The 12,606-nt window shown below is 40.4% G+C and overlaps 1 protein-coding gene across 2 annotated transcripts in view; it reads right to left on the bottom strand.

Moving 5' to 3' along the window:
- The window catches only part of pde3a (phosphodiesterase 3A, cGMP-inhibited), a 394,862-nt gene that overhangs the window by 17,584 nt on the left and 364,672 nt on the right, over positions 1-12,606 (bottom strand). For both annotated transcript variants that reach the window (XM_034176288.1, XM_034176289.1), the window contains exons 11-12: positions 3,357-3,560; positions 619-780 (exon numbers count right to left, since the gene is read on the bottom strand). In XM_034176288.1, the coding sequence (XP_034032179.1) occupies positions 619-780; positions 3,357-3,560 (366 nt within the window). The remainder of the gene's footprint in view (positions 1-618; positions 781-3,356; positions 3,561-12,606) is intronic.

Here is a 12,606-nt window from a genome sequence, read left to right as displayed (position 1 = left end):
GTTTTCATATTTCCGTGTTTCCGTTCTGGTTTGTTCATTGCACCTGTTGTCAATTGTCAGTCAGCTTATATACTGCACCTGTACATTAGTTTGCTGCCGGTCGATTATGTCAGTCATTTGTTTCCATCACTCATCTCATCCGTCTTCACCTTGAACTCCTGTTGTAAGTGTTTGCACCCTGCTGTGATTTTGACTTTCGTTTTTGGTGCACTGCTCGTTTTGTTTCTCACCCAGTCTTTGATTGCTTTGGATTGATTATCACGCTGGATCGCCTTGTCACATTTGTCAATCCACTGTCACCTATGGAGATTAAAGCACCTTGCATTTTTTAAACATAACCTGGCTGTGTCCTGGCTGTCTTGCACCTGGGGTCCTCTTTATCTCAGTATAGTGTTCAGTCATAGCAGATATTCCCAAATGCCTAGAAAGAAAAGGGTGTCCAGTCCTGCATAAAATGCTGCCTTAAGCAAGGAAGTGAATGAACTACACCTCACATCACTGCTACATTTGTTACATTTACATTTCTTTGTTACATATCACTTACATTTGTGTTCACACAAATATAACAGCCAACTGATTATTAGCTGAATTAATAAAAACAAGCATGAACTCTGTCACCTGTTCATAAAACTCATTTACGATGCCCTCTGTCCACTGGAGATGCAGGTCTTTGCATTTTAGAGGTCCATTGATGTCGGCCAGTTTAATGCACATTTGGCAGACCAGCAACCTGTCATTCTCGTTGGACCAATCTATCCCTGTGGATGGCTCATCACCCACCTATGGGAGCAACATATATGATATATTGATATTTAGTCGAGCAACACAGTGGGAGACGTCAAAATTAGATGAATGCAGTACTATTCATTTGCATTTGTATTCATCCATTTTCTAATCAACTAAAATAAAGAGCAAAACTGAAACACATTTCAGATGTGAAGCAGAGGAAAGATTTTGATTTGTCACTGAAAGGTTAAGTTACTTTTTGTTTTTTGTTTTTTTATTATTATTTAAGTTTTGAAAAGGATCTTTTTGTAGCATTATCATTTTATTTCTTAGTACTCAAATAAAGGATTAACAATCTTATAGCTCCGACATATTCCCCTTGTCTAGAAGCAAGTTAGTATTTTGACCCATGTGGATTAAATACAGGACAATACATGGAATCGTTCCAAAATAAATACTTTACATTCATGAAATTAGCACTAAATTTACAAAACATTATATAAAGAAAGGTATTTTAATTAACTAACAGAAGGTAAATTTTGTGATGAATCGAAAGGAACTACTCTTTTAAACCACATGCATTAGGTGCTAAGATGTGATTTTATTCTTGTGATGAAGTGTGTTTTACTAAATACACAAAAGCTCCAGTTATTCAGTTTTCAATAGGTTATAACCAACTGACATTTAACTAGTTGCACAGGCATCTGGAATAAACTATTGACTACATAAACTACATGGCTACATTTTCAACTTTTGATAAATGTTTTCTTTGGAATTGGCAGAACAACTGTAACATTATTAATTTAGCATTTGTTTTTTATCTCCAGTTTCTTGAATTAATTCGGACTGTAATTAATTACAGTCAGCTCCACAAGGAGTTGGACAGTGAAACAATTTTGGTTATGTTGTCTGTCCAGTAGTGCAATGGAGATAAAATTAAATTACCAAGATGCACTCTGGAGACTTTTCACTTTATTTCAAGTGAAGAACAAAACTGCCATTCAGCATTTAGGACTTACAGCTATTTCTATACACAGTCCTTCCATGTATTGAGCCATAAATAATTGGACAAACGAAACATAAGGATTATTAATTTTAAATGCAATCCATTACATTTGTACCTACGAGTTAGGGGATGGATACATGAATATTTCCAACTAAGTGAAGATGTTTTGGACTTCACTTACATGAATTATTATGAAATACAAACACCACGATATAGGTTAAATCTGTCTGGAGTAGATGATTCTCAGAAGCTGAGTGACCCTACAGGGAAATGAGTGAAGGAAACTACCAAGACTTTCAGGCACCTCTGAAGTGTTATAGGCTTTTGTGGCTGTGATTGGAGAAACTCTGCATGGCGCATGTTGCATCACCATGCACCATGTTGGATCCACCTTTATAGACATTTCTTAAAAGAAGCAAGGAAATTTCAGGTATACAACCCCAATTCCAATGAAGTTGGGACGTTGTGTGAAATGTAAATACAAACAGAATACAATGATTTGCAAATCCTCTTCAAATTGTTTTTTGAAATCATCTGTGATGGTATGGGGGCATGTTAGTGCCCATGGCATGGGCAACTTACATATCTGTGATGACACCATGAATGCTGAAAGGTACATCCATTTCAAAATGAGCAAATATTTGCACAAAAACAAAAAAGTTTATCAGTTTGAATATTAAATATCTTGTCTTTGTGGTGTATTCAATTGAATATAGGTTGAAGAGGATTTGCAAATCATTGTATTCTGTTTTCATTTACATTTTACACAACGTCCCAACTTCATTGGAATTGGGATTATAGTTCGCCAAAAGGCACACAGGAGACTCAAGGCTAGAGCTGATCTATTTTCTTGTTTTTAAAGTCAATAAGCATTATGCTACCAAACAGGAATACTCCAATCCAAATTCAACAGTGTTGTACTTTGTGTTGTTGACCTGAGCTGAATTTAGCTGAAGCCCTTCAAGGTTCTGCACAAACAGACTTGCTGATCACAAAACATTTGTTCTTTTGTCAATATTAAGCAATTATTAACCTAGCACGAGGTCTGTACAGGACAATATCAGGTGGAGGTACAAAAAAGACCAAGGTCTGACATTCCCATACAGACTGAGCAAGCGAGATTAATAATTTGTTTATTATATGGCTGTTCAGAGCTGTATTTTCATCTTGTTGGTCTTCATTTTGTATGTCCACTTTGACCTCGTTTCCTGTTAATTCCTTCAATTCAAACTCGTCACTGTAATACAATTCGCTCAGAGAATGGTGCTCTTCATCACTCATCATTTCACTGTTCACTTTTTGTTTTATTTTGCGCCATGAAAATTGTAAACAAAGTCGCAAATCTGATACACGATCTTGACCGACTGTCATAGTCATTGTCTGATATAGGAAAATATTAGGGGCCGAAAATCAGCCAATCAGAGCACAGGTAGTGTCATAGCCATATAATAACAATAAGAGTTACAGAATGGCTGTGTGCAAACCACTAATTATTTAAAGACAACAAAGTAAATTGTTTATATTAATGCAGCACATAGACTTTGTTACCTGAAGTCTTTCCAATCAAAAATTCAACCTATTTGACATTTAATGCAAATCCAGTGAAAAATGGTTTTAAAATGACCTTGGCATTGAACTCTGCCAGGAAGTCAAAGTGCTTCTTCAGGTCAGTGGCCAGTATAGCCTCAATGACAAGGAAACGGAAGCGCTTGAATTCCACATGGTCCAGATTGACGAGGAAGTTGTACTCCGGGCGTGACATGAAGAGGTTCCAAGCTGAGGCAGCGTGGTGGTTTTCCAAAACAGATCGATCATTGTAGAGCACTGCCTGCACTCACAAAGAACACACATTTGACATTTGCATAAACACATGTAAGCATGGCTTATTCTATACGTAAATCCAAATGAAGTTATTGTCGAGGCGTATCATGATTTTACGCTCTAGTCCAGTTCACTATGCCCACATTTTGTTCAATTTTGGGGGAAATTAATACAAGTCAGAAAATTCAGGATTTCATTTTCCTGGAAATCATTCCAGTGATCAAAATGGACTTAAATGCCATCCTTCATCTCATGATTTCTCAACATGTTGATGTCTAGTTTATCTGTCATTATCCTTTCAGAGGTAAAAGCAACATGTTTGAAGTAAGGAATCCAGTGGTGCTAATTAGAAATCAGCATAACTGATCAGTGACAGAGGTATAGCCAGAGCTGAAATTTACAGTTCTAAAACTTGGTGACAAAGGAACCTGACTGAGATAGACACACATCAACTGAGTGAATTTGGTGTTCATATTTACAACAGCTATAGACATTCACAGCAGCAGCTGTGGTGAGCTGTAAATGGACATTAACATTGCCGTCAAACTTGGTGGGAATATCGAGAGGTCGATCTTGTATTTTGCCTGAGCAATTTTGATTTGGTGAGAAGATTGTGGTTCTATTTTCAACCAACCTTATAACTTGTCATCATCTTATACAAGAAAATTCTTGTTCATGTGCTAAGCTGCATTGAGCTTAAGTATAGGGAAGCAGTTTTGAGCACCTCCAGGATAAAGTTGGATTGCAGCAGTGAAAGTGCAGAGTTTGTGGTTACCAGGTGATTTGTGCAAGACCATTAATCCTCATGTGCTTCACTGAGACTGCTGAATGACTATTGTTCCACTAGGCAGCTGCAAATGTGTATAACCAGTGGCAGCTCCAGAGGCTTTTGTCATGATGGGGCTTAGTGAGAACATGACTACTTGGTGCAGGTGGTGACCAATTTTGAAGAAAATGAGGAAACATGCATTTTTATTAAATTTCAAGGTCATGTTCACATACAAATAATATATATCTTTTGCCTTTTCTGTGTGGTGTTTGCATGTTTTCCCCGTGTCTGCATGGGTTTCTTCCGGATGCTCCGTTTTCTCCCACAATCAAAAAAACATGCTTATTTAGGATCTGCTCCTTCTCTGCCCCTCACCAAGGCAGCGTCTCTACATCTACAGTTGGTCCCCGGGCACCAGACTGTGGCTACCCACTGCTCCTAGTGGTTGGATTGTGTCTAACTGCAATTAGAATGGGTGAAATGCAGAGGACAAATTTTGTTGTATATATGTATATATAATGACAATAAAGGCACTTTATTTACTTACTTACTAAAAAAGACATATACCAGCCATGTTTCTGACAGAACACAAATGCAAATTTAGGAAAATTCACAGGCAGAACTGACATTGGCAGAAGAGTTAAATCCCTTCTTTGCTCACTTCGAGACTGTGACACCAGGAGCAACCACATTGCCACCAGCGGCCGAAAGCAACTTCACGTTGGGGGACCAAGAGGTGAGGCACACCCAAGCAAAGCAACGGGCCCCAACAGTGTCTCCGGACAGGTGCTGAAAGACTGTGCAGACCAGCATGCTGGGAGTTTCACCACAATCTTCAACTGGTCCCTAACACAATCTGCTGTCTCGTTATGCTCGAAGACCTCCACCGTAGTCCCCTTACCCAAGAAATCCCCCATAACCAACCTCAATGACTACCGGACTGTTGCACTCACATCAGTGGTGATGAAGTGTTTTGGAAAACTGGTTAGAAGTCACATCATGTCATTCATAACCTCCACTTCAGACCCATACCAATTCTCTTACAAGGCCAACAGGTCAAGGATGCCGTGACCGCTGTCCTCCACGCCACGCTGACCCACCTGGAGAAGCAAGGTAACTATGCCCTCTTCTCTTCGTGGATTATAGTTCAGCTTTCAACACCATCATCCCCCACTGCCTCGTGAGCAAACTGCTGAAACTCGGTCTACCCCATTCCACATGTCTTTGGATAAAGGACTTTCTGTCAGATCTCACAGAGTCAGGATTGGCCCCCACATATCCACAGCTCTCACGCTCAGCACCAGTTCCCCTTAAGACTGCATGCTGAGCCCTCTGCTCTTCACCCTCTACACCTCTGACTGCACCCCTATCCACACCAGCAACACCTTCATTAATTATGCAGATGACACCACAGTAGTAAGCTGTATCACTGGAGGAGATGAGTCTGAATACTGGGATGAGGTGGAACAGCTGATCCTTTGGTGTAGAGAAAAAAGCCTGCACCTGAAGGCATCCAAAACCAAGGAGCTAACCATAGACTTTAGGAGATACAAAACAGACATTCAGCCCATTCTCATTGGTGGGACCTGCATAGAAAGTGTCAGGGACTTCCATTTCCTGGGAGTCCAAATTGATGAGAAAATGACCTGGGACAGGAACACCACACACTTGGCAAAGAAGGCACAGCAAAGACTCCACTTTCTGAGAATCTTCAGGGAAAAAAAAAAAAAACATAAACCAGAGATTGCTTGTGTCTTTTTTATCGCTCTACCATGGAGACCATCTTCACATGCTGCCTCTGTACATGGTTTGCAAGCTGCACTGGGGCAAACAGGAAGGAGCTCCAGAGGGTTACCAAAATGGCAGAGAAGATCACTGGGTGCCCTCTACCCACACTGGAGGTCCTTCATGGCTCTTACTGTCTCAGGAGAGCCAACACCTTCCCAAAGGACTCATCCCACCCTGACCACTCTCTGTTTGAGCCACTGCCATCAGGCAGACAGTACAGGACCATCACAGCAAGTACAAATAGACTGAAAAACAGTTTTTACTCAACTGCTGTTAGAGCTTTGAATGCCATTGTAACCAAACATCCAGGTCACATAACACACTTGAAATGAGTGCAATATTTGTTTATGTGCAATATCCACTGCCACTGAAATATCTACAGTTTTGTACATACTTTTCTCTTTTTATATGCAGTCTCTTTTTTGGTACTATGTTCTTATATTTTTTTTCTTTTTTAATTTGCGCTCTGGACATACCTCTTTCATTTGGTTAAATTTTATGTTTATTTTTCTTTTCTTCTCCAGACCTTTCGAGTCTGCATGTGGTTTACTCAGGTTTATATTTGCACTGAAAGGCTTACACCTAACCTTTGGTTGTACTGGTTACAATGACAATAAAGAATCTGTATCCGTAGAATTACAGACTAGAATAAAATAGAAGTACATAGCTAACAACCAATGACAGTCAAGTGAGTGGTTGCTCTCCTTTATATGGCGCTGTTGTCCATCACATTTTGTGAATGTTCAACTGTAATCCTTCCTTTTTTACAAAGTCCTGGTTCCTGATCTGAGTTATATTATGAGAAAATGACCCATTTCTAACCATGAAGTAAGGCCTACATCCACCCTGAGCTGCAATGGTGCAGATTCCTATCCCCAGATTATGTAGAGCGAAGTGAAAGACAGTCTATAAAGCCCAAGATCAGTGGTGCCCATTTACAGAAAGATAGACTGAGACAATGCTGATGAAGTATCAGCTACTTGCGCTGGAGATCAACAGTGGAAATAAACAATTTGCTATGAAAGTGACTTGAATTTGTTCAGTTGATCCCATTACAGTGCATAAACATATCTTGTGGGTGTTGTGGAAACGAGGGATGCGATAGGACCAGATCTGTTGAACAGTGTTGGGAGTGGTAAGAAATTAAGAATATCTTTTTTGGTTGTGGTGAGGGCAGCCCGTGAAGCAGCACCCTAGAGCAAAGATCCTAAATAGGATCCCCAATCCTATTTTTGTAGCTGTGTGAATGGGAGTATCGAGTCAAGAACATTATAATTATTCTGAACATATGAAAAAAAAGAGAGTGACTATTTCTACATAGCCAGATTAATAAATCTTGTCACATGTTGCACTTCAGATCGACAGTGAATGTGGAAAGTATTCACAGTGCTTTTTCCCACATTTTATTATGTTACAGCCTTATTCCAAACTGGATGAAAAAACTAAGAAATCGCATGTACATAAGCATTCACCAAAAACAGTCAGATAGTTCAAAAATAATTCTGACGACGTAATCCATGATGCCGTGCACTGACTTCATATATTTCCTCAGTCCAGCGAAAAATCCCCACAGAAATTAGTCCAGGTTTTCACCCTAACTTCATCTTCTTCATCCTAACAGCTCTTCATGCCTCCAGACGGCTTATGGTGTAGTGGGTTTGTTTTTTGTGTTAGAAGAATTAGCACTGTCAGTTAGACCATTTAAATCCTCATCTGTCAGCAAAACAAACTCCGCCATGTTTAGCTAAACGCCACCCCACTAGTGTGTGCCCGTGGTGGTCGCAGCGTGCAATGGTACAAAACCTATGGATCCAAATTTGCATGGTAAATAGAAACAAATGGGACACCAACACAAATGGGAAGAATAATCCATGTCACGTGACACACAAAGCACCAATCAAATAACAAGGATCCACTCAGCCATTATATAAAATCTTCCATTCAGTGAGGAATTTCATTTCATCTTTTCATCTTTCACCAAATGAAACATTCTTTCCATTGCACGAATGACAAAACAGTCATTCTTCATTTTATATAACACCTAAAATAGATCCTTGTCATTTGATATTTTGTTAATTTAAAAACAAGAGAAAAGGGAGTTACATTTTGGTGTGTGTCACTGGTCCTTTGAGGTCAAGAGGCTCCAAACAGTCCAACACAAACTTTAAACAACAATCCAATTGAATCCAAAATCTCTCACAATCTTAAAATGACGATGTAGTCCGTACCTGATGCCGTGCATTGACTTCTTCATGTACAAACTGGCTTCTGCTTTCCTCAGTCCAGCGAAGAATCGCCACAGAAATTTGTCGCACTCTTCATCTGACAGTGCTTCTACTTCACCTAGCGACATCCCAGCGAATACTGTAAATGCTTCCAGATGGCTTATAGAGTATTGTATTTGTTTTGTTGTGTTAGAACAATGAGCACTGTCAATAAGCTTGTTCAAATCATCGTCTGTCACCAAAACATACCCCATCATGTTTGTTTTTAAACTAAGCCCCATCGCTGTGTCAAAGGTTGTGAGAGTGCTAGTGTGAGCATGCAGACCTTCCATACTTGAATGCTGCATGCACACAAACACAATACATCATATTTTGACGTTAAGGTGGTCACGGTGTGCAATGGTGCAAAACGTATGGATCCAAAATTGCATGGTAAATGGAACAAAATTGTGAATGGGAGAAGTGATCAATATCACGTGACATACAAACCACCAATCAAATGACAAGGGTCTAGTTAGGTGTTACATAAAACCCCCTAACACAACTACACTATGTGTGAATAGAATTTGGTATTACTAATGCAGCTACAATGTGTTTATTTGTCTGTTTGTGGCCCTGTGACAGACTGGCGTCCTGTCCTGGGTGTACCCCGCCTTGCGCTCTATGACTGCTGGCATAGGCTCCAGCCCCCATAACCCTTGATTGGACTAAGCGGTTGGAGATGAGTGTGTGTGTGTGTATGTGTGTGTGTAATGCAGCTATGTACAGACAGTCACTCTGTAAAAGAACCAAACTGCTGTTGTTTGGCAATAAACTGTAAAGCCACGTTCACACCTGATGACACGTGACACCAGAAATTCGTGTCCCTCACATGGCGATGGATGCGCCACCATTGGCCGGTGTGTCGCTCTGCTTTTGCTGCAAAAATTCACCCCAATGTGTCATCAAATAGGAGGAGCTTCCATTCCGCTCGCCGTCAAGTCAACATGGAGGACCTTGATCAAACGAAGTGAGTTGCTGTGCTCTATTTGTTGTGGAAGGCTGACAAACGTCACCAGCAGCGCCGTCGCTGGGTTCACAACATCCTCATGAGACGTTCCTTTAATTATTTGCTGCAGGAGCTGCATCTGGATGACGGCCGCTTTCAGCGGTACTTCCACCTCTCTAGGACCCAGTTTGAGGACCTCCTGTCCCGTTTGCACGCGCACATGTGAACAATTAAAAAAAAAAAACTGGCTGCTGCTGCTGCTGCTGCTGCTGCTGCTGCGGTGCTGCTGCTCACTCTCCCCTCAAACTCTGTCATAATTGTGTTATAAACCAGTCACCATTTGTTTTATTATACATCTGTATAGTTAATAAATAAAATAATCTTCACGGACGATCCATTCATGCGCACGTGAAAAAAAAAACTGGCTACTGCCGCTGCTGCTGCGGTGCTGCTGCTGCGGTGCTGCTGCTGCGGTGCTGCTGCTCACTCTCCCCTCAAACTCTGTCATAATTGTGTTATAAAGCAGTCACCATTTGTTTTATTATACATTTGTGTAGTTAATAAAATAATCTTCATGGACGATCCGTTCACGCGCACATGAAAAAAAAAAACTGGCTACTGACACTGCTGCTGCGGTGCTGCTGCTCGCGCTCCCCTCAAACTCTGTCATAATTATGAAATTATGTCTCTGGCTGCCAGAGACAGGACAGGACATGTCAAATCAAATCAAATGAATTTCATTTATATAGCGCCAAATCACAACAAACAGTCGCCCCAAGGCGCTTCATATTGCAAGGCAAAGCCATACAATAATTACAGAAAAACCCCAACTGTCAAAACGACCCCCTATGAGCAAGCACTTGGCGACAGTGGGAAGGAAAAACTCCCTTTTAACAGGAAGAAACCTCCAGCAGAATCAGGCTCAGGGAGGGGCAGTCTTCTGCTGGGACTGGTTGGGGCTGAGGGAGAGAACCAGGAAAAAGACATGCTGTGGAGGGGAGCAGAGATCAATCACTAATGATTAAATGCAGAGTGGTGCATACAGAGCAAAAAGAGAAAGAAACACTCAGTGCATCATGGGAACCCCCCAGCAGTCTAAGTCTATAGCAGCATAACTAAGGGATGGTTCAGGGTCACCTGATCCAGCCCTAACTATAAGCTTTAGCAAAAAGGAAAGTTTTAAGCCTAATCTTAAAAGTAGAGAGGGTGTCTGTCTCCCTGATCCGAATTGGGAGCTGGTTCCAGAGGAGAGGAGCCTGAAAGCTGAAGGCTCTGCCTCCCATTCTACTCTTACAAACCCTAGGAACTACAAGTAAGCCTGCAGTCTGAGAGCGAAGCGCTCTATTGGGGTGATATGGTACTATGAGGTCCCTAAGATAAGATGGGACCTGATTATTCAAAACCTTATAAGTAAGAAGAAGAATTTTAAATTCTATTCTAGAATTAACAGGAAGCCAATGAAGAGAGGCCAATATGGGTGAGATATGCTCTCTCCCAGTCCCTGTCAGTACTCTAGCTGCAGCATTTTGAATTAACTGAAGGCTTTTCAGGGAACTTTTAGGACAACCTGATAATAATGAATTACAATAGTCCAGCCTAGAGGAAATAAATGCATGAATTAGTTTTTCAGCATCACTCTGAGACAAGACCTTTCTAATTTTAGAGATATTGCGCAAATGCAAAAAAGCAGTCCTACATATTTGTTTAATATGTGCATTGAATGACATATCCTGATCAAAAATGACTCCAAGATTTCTCACAGTATTACTAGAGGTCAGGGTAATGCCATCCAGAGTAAGGATCTGCTTAGACACCATGTTTCTAAGATTTGTGTGGCCAAGTTCAATAACTTCAGTTTTATCTGAGTTTAAAAGCAGGAAATTAGAGGTCATCCATATCTTTATGTCTGTAAGACAATCCGGCAGTTTAGCTAATTGGTGTGTGTCCTCTGACTTCATGGATAGATAAAGCTGAGTATCATCTGCGTAACAATGAAAATTTAAGCAATGCTGTCTAATAATACTGCCTAAGGGAAGCATGTATAAAGTGAATAAAATTGGTCCTAGCACAGACCCTTGTGGAACTCCATAATTAACCTTAGTCTGTGAAGAAGATTCCCCATTTACATGAACAAATTGTAATCTATTAGATAAACATGATTCAAACCACCACAGCGCAGTGCCTTTAATACCTACGGCATGCTCTAATCTCTGTAATAAAATTTTATGGTCAACAGTATCAAAAGCAGCACTGAGGTCTAACAGAACAAGCACAGAGATGAGTCCACTGTCTGAGGCCATAAGAAGATCATTTGTAACCTTCACTAATGCTGTTTCTGTACTATGATGAATTCTAAACCCTGACTGAAACTCTTCAAATAGACCATTCCTCTGCAGATGATCAGTTAGCTGTTTTACAACTACCCTTTCAAGAATTTTTGAGAGAAAAGGAAGGTTGGAGATTGGCCTATAATTAGTTAAGATAGCTGGGTCAAGTGATGGCTTTTTAAGTAATGGTTTAATTACTGCCACCTTAAAAGCCTGTGGTACATAGCCAACTAATAAAGACAGATTGATCATATTTAAGATCGAAGCATTAATTAATGGTAGAGCTTCCTTGAGCAGCCTGGTAGGAATGGGGTCTAATAGACATGTTGATGGTTTGGAGGAAGTAACTAATGAAAATAACTCAGACAGAACAATCGGAGAGAAAGAGTCTAACCAAATACCGGCATCACTGAAAGCAGCCAAAGAGAACGATATGTCTTTGGGATGGTTATGAGAAAGTTTTTCCTCTAATAGTTAAAATTTTATTAGCAAAGAAAGTCATGAAGTCATTACTAGTTAAAGTTAAAGGAATACTCGGCTCAACAGAGCTCTGACTCTTTGTCAGCCTGGCTACAGTGCTGAAAAGAAACCTCGGGTTGTTCTAATTTTCTTCAATTAGTGATGAGTAGTAAAATGTCCTAGCTTTACGGAGGGCTTTTTTATAGAGCAACAGACTCTTTTTCCAGGCTAAGTGAAGATCTTCTAAATTAGTGAGAAGCCATTTCCTCTCCAACTTACGGGTTATCTGCTTTAAGCTGCGAGTTTGTGAGTTATACCATGGAGTCAGGCTCTTCTGATTTAAGGCTCTCTTTTTCGGAGGAGCTACAGCATCCAAAGTTGTCCTCAATGAGGATATAAAACTATTGACGAGATAATCTATCTCACTCACAGAGTTTAGGTAGCTACTCTGCCCTGTCTTGGTATATGGCATTGGAGAACATAAAGAAGGAATCATA

The sequence above is a fragment of the Thalassophryne amazonica genome, chromosome 8, assembly GCF_902500255.1.
Source record: "Thalassophryne amazonica chromosome 8, fThaAma1.1, whole genome shotgun sequence".
In the NCBI taxonomy this organism is placed as follows: domain Eukaryota; kingdom Metazoa; phylum Chordata; class Actinopteri; order Batrachoidiformes; family Batrachoididae; genus Thalassophryne; species Thalassophryne amazonica.
Note: the sequence above shows the minus strand (reverse complement) of the source record. Positions and strands in the feature narration are given on the sequence as shown.